This window comes from Ricinus communis, chromosome 1 (assembly GCF_019578655.1).
Source record: "Ricinus communis isolate WT05 ecotype wild-type chromosome 1, ASM1957865v1, whole genome shotgun sequence".
Lineage (NCBI taxonomy): Eukaryota > Viridiplantae > Streptophyta > Magnoliopsida > Malpighiales > Euphorbiaceae > Ricinus > Ricinus communis.
The window spans coordinates 8,057,273-8,077,046 of record NC_063256.1 but is presented as its reverse complement, the minus strand read 5'-3'; the positions used below and the strand labels follow the sequence as shown (position 1 = coordinate 8,077,046).

General features: G+C 30.4%; 3 protein-coding genes across 5 annotated transcripts; 1 reads left to right on the top strand and 2 right to left on the bottom strand.

Moving 5' to 3' along the window:
* The first annotated feature begins 6,972 nt into the window (after positions 1-6,972).
* LOC8259904 (serine/threonine-protein kinase CDG1) lies at positions 6,973-9,925 on the top strand. 2 transcript variants are annotated; one of them, XM_015721730.2, is made up of 8 exons: positions 6,973-7,544; positions 7,624-7,721; positions 7,860-8,572; positions 8,686-8,852; positions 9,035-9,099; positions 9,181-9,316; positions 9,423-9,566; positions 9,672-9,925. In XM_015721730.2, exons 1-8 carry the CDS (start codon positions 7,203-7,205, stop codon positions 9,804-9,806), a joined length of 1,800 nt encoding a protein of 599 aa, XP_015577216.2. In that variant the 5' UTR covers positions 6,973-7,202; the 3' UTR covers positions 9,807-9,925. The 2 variants fall into 2 exon arrangements, with proteins under 2 accessions (XP_015577216.2, XP_015577217.2); XM_015721731.2 differs by having other exon boundaries at positions 6,975-7,544; positions 9,653-9,925.
* A 4-nt stretch (positions 9,926-9,929) lies between these two features.
* LOC8259903 (exopolygalacturonase clone GBGE184) lies at positions 9,930-12,492 on the bottom strand. The gene is given in 5 exon segments (XM_048372607.1): positions 9,930-10,339; positions 10,422-10,638; positions 10,755-11,044; positions 11,142-11,343; positions 11,345-12,492. Coding segments are annotated over 5 exon segments (1,038 nt in total). The 5' UTR covers positions 11,482-12,492; the 3' UTR covers positions 9,930-10,147.
* Positions 12,493-13,760: 1,268 nt separating this feature from the next.
* LOC8259902 (exopolygalacturonase clone GBGE184) lies at positions 13,761-17,150 on the bottom strand. 2 transcript variants are annotated; one of them, XM_015721732.3, is made up of 5 exons: positions 15,839-17,150; positions 15,371-15,679; positions 14,967-15,256; positions 14,583-14,799; positions 13,761-14,469 (listed from the first exon to the last, which is right to left on the bottom strand). In XM_015721732.3, the coding sequence occupies exons 1-5, from the start codon at positions 16,028-16,030 to the stop codon at positions 14,233-14,235; spliced, it is 1,245 nt and encodes a 414-aa protein (XP_015577218.1). In that variant the 5' UTR covers positions 16,031-17,150; the 3' UTR covers positions 13,761-14,232. The 2 variants fall into 2 exon arrangements, with proteins under 2 accessions (XP_015577218.1, XP_048226425.1); XM_048370468.1 differs by having other exon boundaries at positions 13,761-14,327.
* Positions 17,151-19,774: the final 2,624 nt, after the last annotated feature.

The following is a 19,774-nucleotide window of genomic DNA, read 5'->3' as shown; positions in this document are numbered from 1 at the left end:
TGGGTCTAATGGAACAAAATCTCGATCGAAATTGAGCTCCAAAATACTATATCTAAATAGGCAGTATTTGGATGAACTAAAAGATGATTCATTCAATCAATATATTCATGAAATGTACGATTCGCCCCAGGGAACGCCCTCTTTCTAAAATCTAAAAAAGGTTGCGGGATGGGCTTTTTCTTCTTTTTTTCCGGTATGCCGCTCCGCGAGCAAGGAGCGATAGAACCAAATGGGGTGTGGTGATGTCAGAATTTGCACATATTTGTATCTATTTAGTGATCAATCTGCTAGTTTCTTTGATCCTATTCGGTGTTCCTTTTTCATTTGCTTCTAATAGTTCGACCTATCCATAAAAATTGTTGGCCTACAAATGTGGTTTCGATCCTTCCGGCGATGCCAGAAGTCGTTTCGATATACAATTTTATCTTGTTTCAATTTTATTTATTTTTCTTGATTCGAAAGTAACCTTTTTCTTTCCTTGGGCAGTACCTCCCAACAAGATTGATCTTTTTGGATTAATTTTAATATATATATATATATAGGCATATATCATTAAAAATCTTTAATATAAATATATTTTGTATATAAAAGCATTAGTATAGAGTTGCAATGGTTGATTTAGTAGCGTTGACTACTCGATTAATCTTGGGTAGCTGTCACTCTTTGCTATTTAACTATACTAGTTGTTTATCCATAGATTGCATCATAGTTATTATTATATTAATTATAAAATTAAATTGATATATATAATATAATAAAAAAATTATATTTAATATTAATTTATAATATTTTAAAAACAATAGTGAATTAATTATTTTTAAATATTTTTAATATCTTAAAATTTTAAAATTTTATTAGTGCAATAATATAAAAATTATTTTAAAATATTATAAAACTTAATACTATAATTGATATTACTATTTTCAGAATTAAAAAATTAACTTATTATTAAATATAATATTAAAATATAATTTAAAATATTATCTTCTCGAATTAGAATTATTATATAATTAAAAATAATTTATTAGTTAATATAATATTTAATATAATCAATATACTATATTATGATAGAATTAGTATTAGTATCTGATTAGGAAACTATTTATTAGTTAATATAATATTAAAATATAATAAATATACTATTTTTTAGGATTAGAGACAGTATTTAATTAAGAATATAACTTAATAATTAATAAATTAATAAAAAAACTTATAAAAACTTATATATATACTTAAATTTTATGTGTCAAAAATAGTACATATGTTAAAATAAAAATTATACGTGTCAAAAATTAAAAACACGTGTCAAAAAATGTATAAAGAAAAAGAAGAAAAATGAATAAAGAAAAAGAATGCTTATCTTAAAGAAAATTAAGAAAAAAAATAACAAAATTATTATAATAATATTGAAATATTTGAGTAATGTTGAATGTCTATCCTTATTTATACCTATAAATATATGTTATAATTAATGTAACGATACAAAAAGATTATTTTCTTACACTAGCTTAAGTGGCAAGAACGATCCCTCCTGAGAAGTGAAGGTCTTGTGTTCAAGCTCTCATCTATATATTAGGTGAAATTGTATTTTTATGGCGAGTGTAAGGATGGCTATCTGTGTAGCCCATAGCTCAATGGGCCTCCTATAAATATTAGAAATTTTAAATCTCTTTATAACAGAAAAAAAGATTTCCTCTCTATCGGTAAGAAAACCGTGTGGTGGCACAAACTTTACTCTTTAATCTTTATCTCTCATTCCTAAAGATCTGCTCCTAAGAGGTGAAGGTCTTGTGTTCAAGCTCCCATCTATATATCAGGTGAAATTTTATTTTTATGGTGAGCGTAAGGATGGCTACCCGTGTAGCCCATAGCTCAATGGACTTCCTATAAATATTAGAAATTTTAAATCTCTTTATAACAGAAAAAAGATTTCCTCCCTATCGGCAAGAAAACCGTGTGGTGGCACAAACTTTACTCTTTAATCTTTATCTCTCATTCCTAAAGATCTGCTCCTAAGAGGTGAAGGTCTTGTGTTCAAGCTCCCATCTATATATCAGGTGAAATTTTATTTTTATGGTGAGCGTAAGGATGGCTACCCGTGTAGCCCATAGCTCAATGGACTTCCTATAAATATTAGAAATTTTAAATCTCTTTATAACAGAAAAAAGATTTCCTCCCTATCGGCAAGAAAACCGTGTGGTGGCACAAACTTTACTCTTTAATCTTTATCTCTCATTCCTAAAGATCTGCAAAATAAAATTATCATTCGTTCTTCCCTTCTATCTCCCCTTTTATCTTTTTGTCTTTGTTCTGAAATGTAGTAAAAGATTTCTTACTAATCTTGAAGTATGTCTGTATTTATGAAAAATTCTTGCATAGTTTTAATGTATGTTCTTATCTATACACCAACCTGATAAATAATTGATTCATATTTATTAATATTAAATAATAGAGTATGTATCAATTATTCAATATCAAAGTGTAAAATACTCATACATACATGTCACTTTTTTAGCTGTATAACCAAGCCTAGACAAGAATCTCTCCTCTATTAATATTCTAATTTGATAAATAATTAATATATATTTATTAATTTTAAATAATAAATTATATCTCAATCATCCAATACTAAAAATAAGAATCTCTCAAGAGAGTAATGTTTGATATAGCATAATAGTATGTAACATAATCAACTGAGTAATAAAATTAAAAAAATAATGAAATGCAATGTAATTATCATTCTATAACTATATTTGGTTATAATAATAAAAATATATAATATAATTTTATTGTTATTTTTATTTTAATATTTAATTTATTTATAATAGTTAGTATAAAATAAATTATTTAAAAATAATATTAAATTATTTTTAAACAAAAATACCAATCGCCAGGATCTTATCAGTAATCATTAAAATTCAGTCATAGATCACTGAAATTTGATTGCTGGTTGCTGGAACTCAGTCACCGGCCTTCAAAATCTGAAATCGGAGATATTTAAATTATATTAATAAAAAATAAAAATAAATATGTTATAAATAATAATGATTTATATAAATTTTATGTATATCTAATATTACTTGAAATTAAGAATAATTAATTATATTGTGTAATTATTGTTATATTACATTAAAAGAATTTTAATAATTAAATAAAAATAAAATATATAATGTAATTGTGATTTCATAATATGATCACTACATCGCGTTTAATCATAGTCTAAATAAAATCAGCATAACCAACCAGTACCAACAGCAAGCACCGACATTTATAACTGGCCGTTACAATTCCTCGAGGTAAGTTGACTGCCACGACACCATCTTCCTACAATAACTGCATCAGCTTCTTCTTCGTGAATTTTTGTCTCGCAATAGCAATAACGACTTCTATTCTTTATATGATTAATTGTTGCACGGTGCTATTAAGTAGTAATGTTAATTAATTTCCTATTTCTTTTAATTATCAATAATAATTTAATTTCTATTAAATTTTCAGCTGTACATTATCAATTTCATATGAATAACTTTTTTCCCACAAATTAGAGTGCCAATAAATGTATTCTGACTTACTTAATCACTCTTAATTTTGAATAAATTTTTATATTTAATCAAACTAAATTATAAAATGTATTTATTTTAATTGTATGTCATATTATAAAAATCTATTCATAAGTTTTTTGAATACTTTTTATATTTAACCTAATTAAATTATAAAACGTGTTTATTTTAATTATACCTCATATTATAAAATCCTATTAGTAAGTTATTCATATATATTTTTACAGAATTATAATCTAACAATTTAAATCCAAATTAATATTTGATTTGTGTTAATTTTTATACATTATATGAAGTTCTATGCATGAATAAATTCATTTCAAAGAGATATATATACATATATAATGTTATCATACATTTTAATTATTATTTAATATGGTCTACAACTTATGTGAAATCTTATTATTGTGCACAATTTAAACGTTGTGAGACTAAAAATTATGTATAAATAAAATATTCTAAGAAATCAAATAAAAATATTAATTTTTTTTTCTTTTTATGGATATATTTATTCTACCAAAAGAAATACATATCAAAAAGTTGCTAAAAATACAACAGATGGTGTAATAACTTTAATTAAATATTCAATTTTTTTTTTTTTACTTCTCTAAAAATTGAAATGAGAAAATACAATACTTAGATGATGTTTGGTTTAAAGATTTAATACAACCGGTAGTTTTTTTTCACTGAACAACTATATTAAAGCGTTTGATAAAAACTTGAAACAACAACTGATAGCTGATTTAGTCTCAATCAACTGTTGATTGTATCAGCTCCATTTTAAAGTCTTTTCTTATCAGTTTATAGCTTATTTGATTTTTTTATTTTTTTTATTTAGATACTATTATTTTTATAAAACTTATTAATAATAATTTACGAAATTATTATAAATTTATTATTATGGTATTTAAAATTAAAAATTTAAAATTTTTATTTTTATTTTTAAAATAATGTTTATAAATATTTTAAAAAATAAATATAATTGAGCCAAAGAAAATGAATTATAATATTTTTAATTATTGTAAGTTATTCTTATTACTTTATATCATGAATATAATATAATATAATAAAATAATATTTAACAATAAATTATTATCATTGGTCATTTAACATACTAACAACAACCGTTGATAAAATTTTACACAGTACCATTAGTTACTAGCTGCACTGATCAGCCGAATCAAACAAATTCTTAGTTTTTAATCAATCATCCCGTAACATTTATTAATAGTTCCTAAATTCAGTTTTTGTTGTTGCAATTGTTTTTAAATAAACTAGAAACTATGATATTAAAAATAATTTTAGATGTTTAAAACCCAACATGAAATAACAATAAAGTAAAATAAGAAACTGAATATTTAAGATAAATTAATAAAATTTAGCCTTCAGAATAAGGCCAATTGAATCATTGAAACTACTAAAATATTTAATATAAAGTTCAATTATAAACATGTTGATTTTTTATACTCATAATCATCATGCTAAGATACATTATTATTAGCAGAGACTCCAGAGTGCTAAAAAAGACAATTAAAGGGAGAAAAGAATTAAAAGCACTTTCTTTTTTAATTTATTAAACGTTAATCACCTCAACCTTCCATTTCTAAAGTAAAGAAAAAAGAAAGAAAGAAAGAAAGAGAGCAACGCACACGGATAGTTTCTTTTGCACTGCTTTTAATTGATTTTTATAGGGATTCTTTTAATTAAAAAAGAATCATAGAAAATGATTCAATTTTCTTTTTTTATCAATGTTTTAAGAATCTTACAAATTAAAATTAAATTATGATTATATTTTTCAAAAATTTAAAAAATATTTAATATAATAATAAATACATATCTCAGTTTAAATTTTTTTATCAATTTTTATAATGAAAAATATAAGAACACTTTATTACCAACCTCACTTAGTCAGCTACAACCAGAATATTCTATTAATTTATAGTGAACATCTCCTATACAATATTACGAAATTGCTTTCAGATTCTTTTCATTTAAAAATAAGATAAAATAAAATAAAATAATTCAGAAGTATATTAAAAAAGAGAAAAGAAAAGAACAAAATAATCTATTTTATTTGTGAAGGAAGATGAATAGTAATATATAGTATCCAAAATATATGAAGGAAACAGAAAAGTTACAACCACAACCACCCTACTAAGATCTGATTTTATTTGAAGATATCAGCTCCAGATTATAACTTTAATCAATCAGGTAAATCGTAACATATCTGTCTTACGTGTCATGGAAGTTAGGTCGAGTTCCGCAATTGTTTAAGTGAAATGAAGTTCTCTGCTTCAATAATAGTAAATTAATTAACAGCAAGATCGCTATGGTAAATTCTGAGAGCGTTTAAGGACAACAGCCACCCATGCTTTTTTGTTATTATCTGAAAATTGAGCATTTGTTGGTAGCTGGAAACCAGGCACAAGTGGAGAATTCCAGGATGTGCAAAACGCATGCTTTCTCTTTCTCATGTCATTTCTTGTTCTTACATAGAACAAGAAAACAATTCCGAGACTTCTAGTTTTTTTTTTCTTTTTCCTTCTTTTTTGAGATTTTCAGTGCCATCACAAGGAAAAAAGAAACTATTACAAGAAACTTGATAATGTGCCACATGCAGGGCTGGAGCTAGGTTAGAGCATGAGGATCCATTAATCTTTACCAATCTAAAAGCTTCGCCTCTATATTCTTAAGATATTTAGAAAAAATAAAAAGAAAAAACTAGTAGCCCCCTAAAATCTCTTATGTTTTTATTCTAGCCTCTACATTGTTTAAGGCATAATATATTTCTTTAATTATGTATTTTATTATTTATTATTATTCATTACCACTACCAACCCACCACCACCACTGTTTGCCGCTTTGACCACCAGCCACCCACCCCACCACCATATACTAATATAAAGGAGATCAATTATAAATTTTTTTTAAAAATAAATAATCAAGCCCATCCATCAAAAGGGTGAAAATAGCTTTTATATTATTTATAAATTATTATTTTATTTTATGTACTTATTCCATTCGATGGGTAGAATGCTTTCACCACCTTTGTGTTAGTAATTAACTTTTGAAATTATAGTGACCCTATATAATCTCCCTCCTCTTAATCTATACACAAACGGGATTGTTTACGTTAAAAAAATGCAATTTCCACCTAAATTCAAGCTAGGTCAATATATGAAACTAATTAACCAAAACAAAAACAAGGAATTTACAGTGGAATCTGATTTCGAGTAAGAGCAAACCATGAACTAATTTTCAAGTAATTTCCTGTCACGTGTTGTCTTGATTGCAGAATCCAGAGCAGTATCTTGGATGAAAAAAATCACTCAAAAAATCATTGGATGCCTTACAATTCTATGTTTTGGCATGCATTGTAAAGAACAAAACCAAATTTTGAAAAATTGCTACTCTTCTAGGCCGCTCTGCCGTGAATTAGTGAGTGGTTACAGAAAAAGCACAGAAGTTTCCGGTCTATACAAAGTTAAACGGTAAATCCTATGGGTACAAGGAGCAGTATCCTGATACCAGGCTAGCTACGTACCTTCTCTCAGAAAATGTACAAGAGGACAGAAATTTCAATAGTAACTAATACAGAAACAGAAACAGAAGAGCTGATAAGTTATCCCCACATAATTACCTGTGATGGTTCGGAAAAGAAGAGAGAGCAAGCAGACTGCTATAGTGGTCTTGGAAGGAATCAAGGTTTCCACTGAGCATACGGGGATAGCTCCTCTTTGCAAAGCTGTGCACGAAGTGGCTAATCCTGATGACGAAATTATAGTTCTCACCCTTCTTTCTGTCAGAAATACTTCAGAGCCATCATCATCCAACACAGGCGCCGTGGGCGGTGCGAATGTTCGTCAGTGGAATCAATCGCGTGAAGCAGATTCTTATATCAGGTTGCTACGTGAAGAGATCAGTCAGAGGAAGGAAAACTATTTACGGATTTTTCGACCATTTTACTATAGCTGCAAAAGCAATGGAGCAAGTCCTTTTCTTGAACCTCTAAATGTTGGTTGACCTTGTAATTCTGCTGTCTATAACATCTATGCTTTTTTGACAGGTAAAATTTCAGGTGAAGATTGCTGCAGGCTTTAGACCAAAGGATATCATAATTGAAGAGGCAAACAATGTCAGACCAACTTGGATTGTAATGGATAGGTCAGTCCCTTGTCCTAATAACTAATATAATATTGCTTCTTTCAGGTCCAAGTAGCCTAATTTGAGAATCTCACAAGACTAAAAAAATGGTTTCTTATATTGTTATTGTCCAATATAGAATTTTCCATGTTCTTACAGGTGCTTTGCTAGACACTTGACTTTCCGGGTGAGTGGAACAGATTGCCATGTGTCTCTAGTGAGTGACGATGAGCAACTCATGGTTCATAATTGCCTGCCTTCAAATGATGCACCGAAAAATTCATCTGCCGGGGACGTTGCGCGCAATCCTAAATTTCCAAAGTTGAGGAAGGGATCAATATCGGCGGAGGTAGCTCAATTTCCTGACTCCCTTCCAACAGTTAGTAATGAATGCCAACCTATTTTGTCAAGTCTTCCTGCAATTATGTGCAAAGAAAGTGAAAATCAAACTTTTTCTGAGCCAAGCCGGAATAGCGAGTCATGTTTAGGGGCTATTTCACAAGAAACTAGCCATGTTCAGCAGGAAAAGCAGGATACAATCTCAGAAAAAGTCGATATCTTCTTAAGACAACCGTTGCAGCTAACCTGGGAAGTAATTATGGAAATAACACAAGAGTTTAAATCAAGGATTTGCGATGGCCAGAGCGGGAACTATATGTCCTATTATGGGTACCTAGAAAATCATCAATCTCTTGTTTTGGTAAAGAGATATAAAGGAGATTCTGTTAGCATTCTTGAAGCTCAAATGAAGGCAGCCCTCTTCCTGCACCATAAGAATATACTGACTTTGATAGGTTACTACAGAAGTGAACAGGATGTAGTCCTAGTTTTTCCCTTTAAAATAGAAGGGACATTAGACAAACATCTGTGCGGTGAGTTCCATGATCTCTTTTCCTCTACATTGTTTCCAAAAACATCTTTAAACTAAAAGTGCACCAGCTATTATCCTTTTCAATTCTAACATCTTTCTTTCCCATTAGCACAGACTTGACAAGAAAACAATGGGATTTGACATTTCAAGATAAAATGAGGATAGCAATAGGAATTGCCCAAGTTATCCGATACATGCATGAAGAATGCCCTCGAGGCCCCATTGCTCATGGCAAATTACTGTCCAGCAACATTTTTTTGACGTCAGACTTGCAGCCGATGGTGAACAACCCAAAACCAAATTTTGTATTAAAGCTGTTCTTTCTTTATAAAGAAATAAATTGTTAATTGAGCTCTGAGTTGATTACTTGTAATCTCACAGTTCTGGAGATAAAGTTCATCAGTTAAGATTTTTTTTGCTCTCTGATAGTCTTGACTCCGTTTCCAATTTGTGGTTCAAATAGATCGCTGGCTTTGAGCATGCTACATGGCTTCAACTTAAACAAGAGTCACCAGCTTTCAACGACAGGTTTGCATCTATTTAACATGTCCAGGCATTTAGTTTTCAAGCTTTATTTTCTGGTTTGAAGGAGTGCTTTTGGTTTTAAAGGTACCAATTTGGGAATTGTTTGGATCATGGATCGACAGTACTGCTAAAATCAGACATTTTTGCCTTTGGAGTTCTTCTCTTAAGGCTGTTTTGCAAAAGATCAGTGCCTCAGGATGACAAAATCTTGATTGATTGGGTTAGTAGACTATCATTTTCATTTCATCATTTTCTCAGAATTAGATAATCATATCAAACCGCCAAACTCTGTGTCAAGTTCTAATTAGGATTGGCTCAATTGACAGGCTAGCCCACTGTTGCTAGACAGAGCGTTCCATTTGTTACTGGATGAAGACTCTGGTTTAGACATGCACGAAGTTTTCAGGGTAATGTCTGCTGCAAGAATGTGCACAATGAGCAAGCCAGTTTCACGGCCTTCGATTACCGAAGTAAATGTCCATTTTCTTGTTACAATTATTATTTTTTTTTTCTTTTCTTTGCTGTGCTTTTTCCCCCATAATCAACTTCCCTTTAGGTGATCTCCATTCTGAAAGGTGAAGATTTTTGCATCATACAATCATCACCATCAGACAACAGTGCATAAAGTGGATGGGATTAGTTCATTGGAAGTCGCAGCCAAGATTGCTGGATGGGTCACTACTCCAAAAGGACCTTTAGACAGTCCTTAAATTCTAGATGCATATACACAACCGAAGGTTTTTCACAGTTCCAAGCAATGGAAATTCTGTAATTTGTCTTGACTTATCTCTTTTAATTAGATTAATTGAAACGCTTTCTTTGAATTGTATATATATATAAAAAAAAAAAAAAAAGCGAGCTTTCTTTAAAGAAATCATTAATTGGGCTGACAGCTAGCGGTGCATCCACACACGACGGAACTAGAAATTAATGCATGGAGCTGATTTTTTCTTTTTATCAAACATAGGGCTGAAGTAAAATTATAGAGATAATCTAGAAATTAAAATAACTATTTGCGACCTGTGGATTATGCGGATCCGTAGATGTAACTTTAGCATTCAAATATGAAGCTGATATGGTTGAATCTTTTGCCATTAGTGCCTGCGTAGGTCAAGTCAATGTCAGCCAATTCAATTCCTTGGCAAGGGTTGGATGAGCTGGATGTTAAACTGACTGCAACATTTGAAGCCGAAGTTCCCCCAATATTCTTGTAATGAACGTCAGAGATCTTTACTCGTGATGGCTGCACAAATAAATATACGCAAATTATATAAATTTGATATCAGTTTATATCGACAGAAAAAGGAAAATGGGTGTAAAATTACCTCGCTACTATGGGAACCGTAGTTCTGATCTATGAGGATAGGATTCTCAACAGAGTCCATAATAATATCCTGAAAGGTAATGCTTGAAGCTGCACTTGGCGGAGATCCAGGCCAACTTTTGATCCTCACACCGTTATTAGTCTTAGATAATGTACAATTAGTCACCATAATCCCATTAACATCTTTTTCATTCTGATACTTTCCGAGGCTGCCAACACTGCCGCAAAAACATAAGAAAAGCTTTTTCAGACCTTGAAAATCAAACAAGGTTATTAAACTGGATTTCTTTTTTGATTAATTACAGGCTTCATGTTGTGTGATGTTGTAATATACCTAATGCCATGTCCGGGGCCACAAGTGATTTCGGAGAAAGTAGCATCGGTGACTCCTGCTCCGATTGAAATGCAGTCATCACCTGTTCCGATGGTGCTTTTTGATACATTTACGCCATTGGTTTCGCTTATATGCATGCCGTCTGTGTTAGGGCTGTCACCAGGAGCAGTAATTTTGAGATTGTAGGCTGTAAAGCTACTGCTGTATGTGATATGAAAATGTAAGAACTTGCTATTGATGGAATTGATCCCATTAACAACTGAATTGCTTACTCCTTGGAACTTGATCGACTGAAAGCACCATGCACTTCGAGAAATTAATTGTTAAACAATTACCATTTCATTTTTCGAATACAGCAAAAAAGAAATGAAATTCTAGATAGCTTACGGTCGGAAGTGTGGAGCAACCGCTGTTTTTCTTGCAATCATTGAACTTCCAGACAGCAGGGCCCTGTCCGTCAAAGGTTCCTCCACCAGTAAGAACCAAGCCATCAATTTTTTCAAACAAGAACCAAGAATCATCAGAATATTGACTTAGATCAACTGTTGCTTTTATTACTCCAAACTTCAAAGATTATAGGCTCAGAGTTTTTGCATGGCCCCTGAAATACAAGTGGTGATGTCATAAAAGTCCCTTTTGGTACAAGAAACCTAGCGAGTTCAGTACTTGTTCTGCATGAATCAACCCATGCCTTCATAAAAACCTGCATATACAGAAAGATAATCATTTGATTGTTTCTTTTTGTCTTTCAAGTATTAATTCAAGCGTCCATTTCTAATTAAATTGCTTCGTACTCCCGGGCCAATGTCCTAGAGATAATGATAAAAATGGTCACTGACTTATCACGTGGCTTACTTATTTGTCAAAGATGAAAGCATATTATGGGCTGTGGCTCAACATACGGCCTACATTGAAATTCTCAAATGAATAACAGAATAAATGCTTAATAAGGAATATGGAAGTGGCTTAATGTTTTTTTTTTTTTAATAAAAATTTATAAAATTTACATTCAATTAACATAAAGAAAATATTTTTAAACAATTTACAAATAAATTATTTTTTAATATGCGAAATCTATAACATTTTTTACATTGTAAAAGTTACATATTAAAATTTTGGATTTGAAATTGAATATGTGGATGGCTGTTGTGGGCACAAGAACTGAAAACACTAACATCTCTTCTTCTTGTTCGATTGCAGAAGTTTCATTGATGATACGAACCTGAAATTAAAGGATACATTCAAATTCTTATTGATGATGAAAGTAAACCTTACTCCATGACTTGATAACATCTTTGGTTGCATCAATCTATGGCAGGCAGAATCCACAGGCTTGTAAGAGAGTTTATTTCTCTTCTTTCGTTTGACTACAGCTTAATATTTTTATTATACAAAGGAAGAAAAATCACATTATTAATCAACATAATGTCATTTTGACGTTGTTATTCATCAAAATGATATTGTTTTGGTCAACAAAATGAGCCAGCAGCTCTAGCGTAAACGCAATATTTCTTTTTTTTTTTTTTTGTCATTTCGCCTAATTAAATGCCATATTAGCAAATTTAGGCTACTAAATTGTCGGAAGTTGAATTTATAATTAATATTGAAAGTACCGTAATTTGATATAAGTATAGAGTATGTATATAATAAAACATCTCTATAGTCATATATTTGGTACCAAATAAAATTTTTGATCATGACAAAATTATAATTTAATGAAAGTTTGAGTGCTAAAATTATTTTTTTGGACTAATATTTAATTTTATAAATAAAATAATATAAACAGAGATAAAATATATTAATATATTATAATATTACACAAATAAAATTGATGAGATAAAATAATACTACAATAAGACAAAGCATACATAACATATATCTTTTAAAATTATACATATAAATATTACTATATAAAGAAATATTTTTTTAAGATGAAACTGACAAAATTTATAATTTATTACAATAGAGAGTTTATTTTTATTTATAATTGGTTCAAATTAGAGTCGGAGTTTTTTTTATCACTGTATAGAAGTTATTTCTACATAGAGTATCACTATAGAGAGATTTTAATATATATATATTATTCTGAATGGTCAATTGCATATTTGAATACCTAAACTTGGTCCATTTGATTATTTTAACATCTTAACTTTCAATTTAACTTGATAGATACCCTAATTTGTATTGTTTGTGATATTTAAATACTTTTTGACACATAGCTTTATTTAATATGTTCACATGTATTATGTATATGTATATTGAAATTATCATAAAATAAAGTTTAGATGTCTGTTAGGTTAAAATAAATATTAAAATAGTGTAATAGACTATAAAAATAGAATTTAGATGTTTGTTAAGTTGAATTAAGAGTTAAAGTATTAAAATGACTAAAAATCAAATTCAAGTCTCTAAGTATGTATTGTGCTAATTCTGAATTGTGTGGGTACAGATGTTCTTTGTATTAATAGAAAGTAATCGCGTGTCTATTTTGTACAATGAAGTTATTATTCCAACTCAATACTTTTAATTGCAATAATGTCTTATAAAAATAATGATGTTTAACAAATTATATGATTGACGGATAGTTTTTAATTTTATATATAGACCTTTTCTCTCTTGATATAAGACTATTTAGTATATACATCATAATAATTAATAAATAAGAGAATGATGTGTGTATATACATTTTAATATAAATAATTAATAAATATTTCATTATTTAAAATTAATAAATATGTATCAATATATAGATCAGTTTTATACAAAAAAATTTCCATATATATAAATAATTCTTTTCCTTAGCAGTTTTTCTAATTACTTACAACATATCAATATTTAGTATGTTAATCGGATGGAATGTATAATTTGTGAAATAGGCGTACACAAATCGAGGATGTAAGCATGCATACCCTTATCATTCTTATGGTGTTTCCTAATTTTTGTAAACAAAACACAAATCTTCCAATTGTAAATTATACTTATATATATCAGCTATACACAAAGCAATACATGAATAATATGTATAAATAATATAAAATAACTGAAATAGATTAAAAATATAAAACACTTACACATTGCCATTCACTTATTTATTATAGTGTATATATTTGAAATAAATAGTAATAATTCATAAAAGGGGCTATACAATTATAATAGAAAAAAAAAAAAAACTAATTGATATAATGAGGCATTACATAAATAGTGTTAATAAAATATTCAAAAAAGTGATGGCTTGTGACCCTAAAAGAAATAATTATTTAATTAAAAACTTTGATATTTCTCATTCCCCTATATAATAGAAGCTCTATATTTCCATCTCTTTTGTTGACATTTCGTAATTTCTTGATGCCGTATAAAGTTGTGGCAGCTATAATAAACTGAAAGAGATGTATAGGAAGAAAATTGTTTAAAAGAAAAGGAAAAAAGAAGCAGGGGGGGGGGGGGGGGGGGGGGGGAAGGGAATTTGTGAAAATCTCTTTTATATAGGACAAGTTCCTGGATTCAATTTTCCAGCGGCTGTAACTTTTGCATTCGAACATGAGGTTGAGAGCTCTCCAGTCCCCTTTTTAGTGCCTGCGTAGGTGAAATCTATATCAGAAAGTTCTACATCGTCACAAGGGGCAGCTGGGCTGCACTTTAAATCCACAGCCACCATCGAAACTGTGGAGCCCTTAATGTTTCTGAAATGAACATCGCTCAGCTTAACTTTTGACGGCTGCATAATTTTCAGACAAAACGTAAAATTAGATGTGCTGTCATGTTCAACAGTGCACGTGTCCTCTCTCTCTATATATATATAGCATCAGTGAAAATTAAATGCTTAGATACCTGAGAGCTTTTGGAACCATAAAATTGATCTATTACGATGGGATTTTTCACATCTTTCATTGTGATATCTTCGAAAATGATGGTGCTAGCCTTGCTAGCTTGTGATCCAGGGTATGTTTTGATTCTAGCACCATTTGTAGTGCCTGTAAATGTACAGTCAGTCACAACAATCCCGGTTACATCCTCCTCATTTTGATACTTGCCAAGGCTTCCAACACTGCAACAGCAAACACCGAAAGTACGCGCATAGATGTAAGTTTTGTTTTACTGGTACTAGGGTCTGTGTCCGGTTACGAATCCAAACAGCTGAAATCTTTTTACGAAAATAACATAACTGGCACGAAAAAGAATTTGGAAAAAGAAGAGGAAAAGTTTATTAATTACCTGATGCCATGTCCCGGTCCGCAAGTAACTTTGTTAACGGTAAGATCGTTGGTTCCTTGTCCGATAGAGATACAATCATCGCCAGTGCCAATAATGGAGTTAATAACTTTGATAGAACTGGATTTGCTAATATGCATGCCATCGGTGTTCGGGCTTTCTCCAGGAGCAGTTATTTTGAGGTCGTGGAAATTCACGTTGCTGCAGGATACAACATGATAGTGGAAGTATTTGCTATTGAGAGATGTGATCCCAGAAACATCAGAATCTTTCACATTAAAGAATTTCAGTTGCTGCAACATATTTAAAACAATGCAAAAGAAGCAAACCATAAATCTCTAGGAATAAGTTATTTAAAATTTTTCTTATATATATACAAACAGCAAATAGTTTGTGGAGCTTCTTACATCAGGAAGAGCAGCGCAATCGCCAGTGTTAGCGCAGTCATTATATTTCCAAGCAGACTCACCTTGACCATCGAATGTGCCATCACCCTTCAAAGTTAAACCAGTGATTCTTTCGAATGAGATCCATTCTGGTGAAGAGTAATCGCTGAGATCAGTTGTTGCTTTAACAATGCCTAGCAGTTCAAAAGTGACTTTGCTTTGGCAAGGTCCTTGAAATACTGCAGGACCCATCACGAAATTTCCCTTTGGAATTAGAACCTTTGCCGGGGTTTTTGAATTGCATGCCTCCTTCCATGCTTTTATAAATGCCTACATATATATAGAAACAATCATATTTTTCCTGATTCTTTTCTCCTCGAAGCAAAAATAATTGACAAAGGTTCTAAGTCATACAAATAGAGATGCTAAGGAACAAAGAAGAAGAGAAGAATGAAAAGAAAATAAAGTTTGGAATGTGAATTTGCTTACAATTGCGTTATCGGTCTTATCATCCGCTTTAGCGCCAAATTGTGTAACGTCAAAAACAGTCAATGAACCACCAGTATCCTCAACAAGGTCTCTTCTATGGCGGAGTGCTACACCATTGGCCAAACAAGAGAACAAAGCTAAGCCTAGTACTACATGAATAGCCTTAACCTCGAACCTACATGTAATGGCCATGGTGATAAGATACAAATCCAGAAACTACACTGTTGATATATTTTAGTTTTGCGAATGCTTTGCTCAAGCCTGTATTTTATACCCTTTAATCTATCTATGGCCACACAACAGAAAAATAATATGTGATTAATTTAGACTTGGCATGACTATTTTTGTTGCCTTCTATATTTGAGCTTTGATAATTTGTGGCCATCAAATAGAATGTTAGTTTCACTTTTGCTCCACAAAATAACCAAATCCGTAAGGGTCAATGCCCAAAAAGGGACCAATATAAGGCAAGCCATGCCCTGCCTCATGTTCTCTATGCTAGTTCATGGAATAGAAAACCTAACATCCAATCATTAATAGGACCCAAAAATTATAATCCGCAAATAATTATTTCAACCAGTTGAGGTTGTTACTCACACCATGCTTTAGATTCATATATTATTAACACCTAAACTTCTCTCTTTTTTTTTTTTCTGGGTTTTGGTTTACATTGGAAAATTGATGCCACCAAAAAAAGCTTCGAACTTTAGCAAAACGAACTGAATATGGTTTTGTAGTTGTAAACCTTAAGTCAGTGTTTTCCCGAAATAGAAAAGAAATACAGTAGAATTTCACACTTCGTTATAGTTTACTAATTAGCATAAAATATGATACGTCGTGATTCGTAAGGTTGCCATGCTAGAAAGGCACGTTAACTACAGCATGTCTTTTGCTCCGAATCTTACTGCAATTACATTCCATTATAGCACATATCAATACACATGGCCTAATAAAAATAACGAGGAATTGGTGCAACCGGTGCTGGTTTCTTGACACTATGCTCCGAAATTACCACACCACCGTACTTCAGCGCAGCCTGGTCGCAGTCGAGAGTTTCTTTGGTATGATAATGAACTTGTGGAGTTGCAAGCTGAAGTAGATGCTGATTATGGTTATGATAGTTATAGTAAGTTGCATAAAGAGGAGGCCTGGGTTTTCGGCAACCCTCCAGCAATGCAAAAGCTTCGGTTCCAACTTCTTGGATGTTGCTTGAGAATGCCATTTTGAGTGCAGCTACGTACTCTCTTCTGCTCAGAACTGAACTCGTGTTTGTTTGTGATACCATAAGGCACTAAAAACCTTTATATATAGGAGCAGCTAGTTCTATCTTAATTGTACATCATCAACATTATGCAATATGGATTCTCTCTTTTCTTCTAATAGATATAAAGGGTAAAGATAGATACTGATCTCTGATTAGCTTTCGGTGGCCACTTTCCATGTGGAGTTACTTTGCAAGGTTAAAATGCGCATCAATCTTTAGAGGTGCATCTCCTTGAGTGCGGTTTAAGTTTTTCTGTCAGTAATACATGCATCTTTTCCTGTCTAAGCCTGAACCGTCGACTCTGATAGTAGAAAGCGATCTATATGGACAAATACATCTGTGGATCGGATAATGAAGAAGGATAAAGATCTGGGGCTTTGTACATACGGATGGGAAGGAATGTTTTTGAAAAAGAGCCCTCTTTATAGAATTTAAAGAATAGCTCTTGCATCAAGAATCTTTGGGGTAGCTGAAAGATAAAAAGAGAAAATTGGTTGATGTAAGGCATGCATAGCATTAGAAAGAAGGATAAATAGCAAGGCGTCTCTCTGTTTTTATTATCAACTAGTTGAGATATTTCAGTTTTATTTTAATTTTATTATTTATATCAATAAAATAAAAATAAAATTTTATGCTTATTTTTAAAAAATTATTAAACCATACTAAGGGTTTTTTTTTTTTTTTAACCTCTAATGTCAAAGTGGGGCTGCAATTAGATGGGGAATATTTAATATAACCAACCATTGATGGTACCTTAAGAACTATTATTAGATTTAGCACCAAATCATGCAATACATATCTACTAATTAAAAAGACTTTTGTGAAGAATTGGCAGGACATTATAAGGTGTTCCACTCCTATTATGTCTACTAGGCGAGGAGAGGACGGACAGAATGGGCAAACTGGATAAATGGGCTACTCCAGCTAAGGCCCATCATGCAAAATTCTTGGGCCAATTTACAGTCCAGTCAATGGGCAACGATAGATAGAGAAAGGCAACCATTGGGATACAGCCCAGTCCTTCAAATGCTTATAACATAGAGAATAATGAAAAGCCTTCTTCAAAAGTGCCCAACAAATTTCTTTCCATTAATTTAAAATCATTGCTTTTCACTAAGTGAGGCACCTCTTTTTGTTATTTATTTTTCTTGAGAAAAAGAGTTATTTAAAATTAAATTTATTAGATAATGGTTAATTTTATCATAAAATTAGGACCGTTTGATTTAAGTTCTAACATAATAATATATAGAAATAGGCTTTATAATATTTTATTATGTGATTTAAATGCATTACATCAGCATGATAAACCCAGTTTATTAGCTAGTTACTTTTAGGCAAGCACTGTGATTAATTTGTAGAAAGATAATTTAGATTCCTTTGAGCATGGACATATAATTTTGCCTTGGGTAAATTTAAATAGAATAATGGCATCCTTGCTATAATCATAGAAGCAGCTTTCTTAAAAACACAAATAGGTGGACCCAAGAGCATATCCTTATCTGGATAAGAAGAAGATGGCATCTTATTGCATTATTCATTGAAAATGGTTTCAGAAACAGCTTTAACTTATCTTACCTGCCACTCGAAGTGGATAAGCCAAACAACTTTGGAACAGTAGTTAGCAGTTTAGATACTTGATGGATTGGATAATGAAGATTATCCAATTTATTGTTTTTAATATGGATAAAAAATTGGACATGTTTTTTTAATAATGGTATATTTTTACTTCTATTATGAATCTTTTATTATATAATATTTAGCTCTAATTAGATAATGCTTAGCATAATGAGTATCTAGGAATTAAGAAAAAGAAAATGATGGCACCCAGATTTTAAAAGTTGCCAGCAAAACTGGATACTGGTATCGCACTAGCATCCGAGGACAATGATTGCGCAATTCACGTATCTAAGTTGTATTGGCAATGGCACGCCCCTATTGGCAGCACAACTTGTTACTTGGAAAAGGAAACCGTAAATTACAAATTGGACCGAGATTGGTTAAATTGATTTCATTTTTTATTTTTACTTTCAGTTTAATTCTTATTTATTGGTAAAAGTTATCGTTATATTATATATCATTAGGTGGCTTCTGCTATTATTTTATTTAAAATAAAATAATATCTAGTTTAAATAAAAAAGAATTACTAAAACTGTCCATATTTAATACATTATGAATCTAGTGAAATAGTAAATTGAGAAAGTATTTTATAAATATATGATTATTTTGAGTATATTAGCTTTTTTTTTTTAAAAAAGTTGTATAGATAAATTTTTTTTATTTTTTAATTATAAATTATGTAAAAATAGTTAGTTAAATGATTAATTCGAATGAAACTTGACTTTAATATAACAACTGTGTATGTATGTATGTTATCAATATTTAATAATTAAGTACTGTAACTAATATCTATAATAAAATTATTATTTTTTATTTAAATAAATGAAAGAAAATTTTATATTAAATTAAATTTTATTTTTTATTTCTATTTAATATTAATTTAAATCTTTCTTATTTAATAATATTAATATTTATTTTTATCTAATATTTAAATATTTATTTTTAATTTAAAAATGTAATTTTAATTTTATTATATATTTTTAAAATACAAATTCTTCTAAAATTTATAATTAATAATTACTCACAATCGTTTGAATCTATTTAGAGTTTAGTAA

Coding starts and splice junctions, on each gene's coding strand:
- LOC8259902 (XM_015721732.3), bottom strand. CDS start 16,030: ATGGCCATTACATGTAGGTTCGAGGTTAAGGCTATTCATGTAGTACTA. Junction 15,680..15,838: donor ATAAGACCGATAACGCAATT/GTAAGCAAATTC, acceptor ATATATATGTAG/GCATTTATAAAAGCATGGAA. Junction 14,470..14,582: donor ATGGTTCCAAAAGCTCTCAG/GTATCTAAGCAT, acceptor AAAATTATGCAG/CCGTCAAAAGTTAAGCTGAG.
- LOC8259904 (XM_015721730.2), top strand. CDS start 7,203: ATGGTTCGGAAAAGAAGAGAGAGCAAGCAGACTGCTATAGTGGTCTTG. Junction 9,100..9,180: donor TCACCAGCTTTCAACGACAG/GTTTGCATCTAT, acceptor TTGGTTTTAAAG/GTACCAATTTGGGAATTGTT. Junction 9,317..9,422: donor ACAAAATCTTGATTGATTGG/GTTAGTAGACTA, acceptor CTCAATTGACAG/GCTAGCCCACTGTTGCTAGA.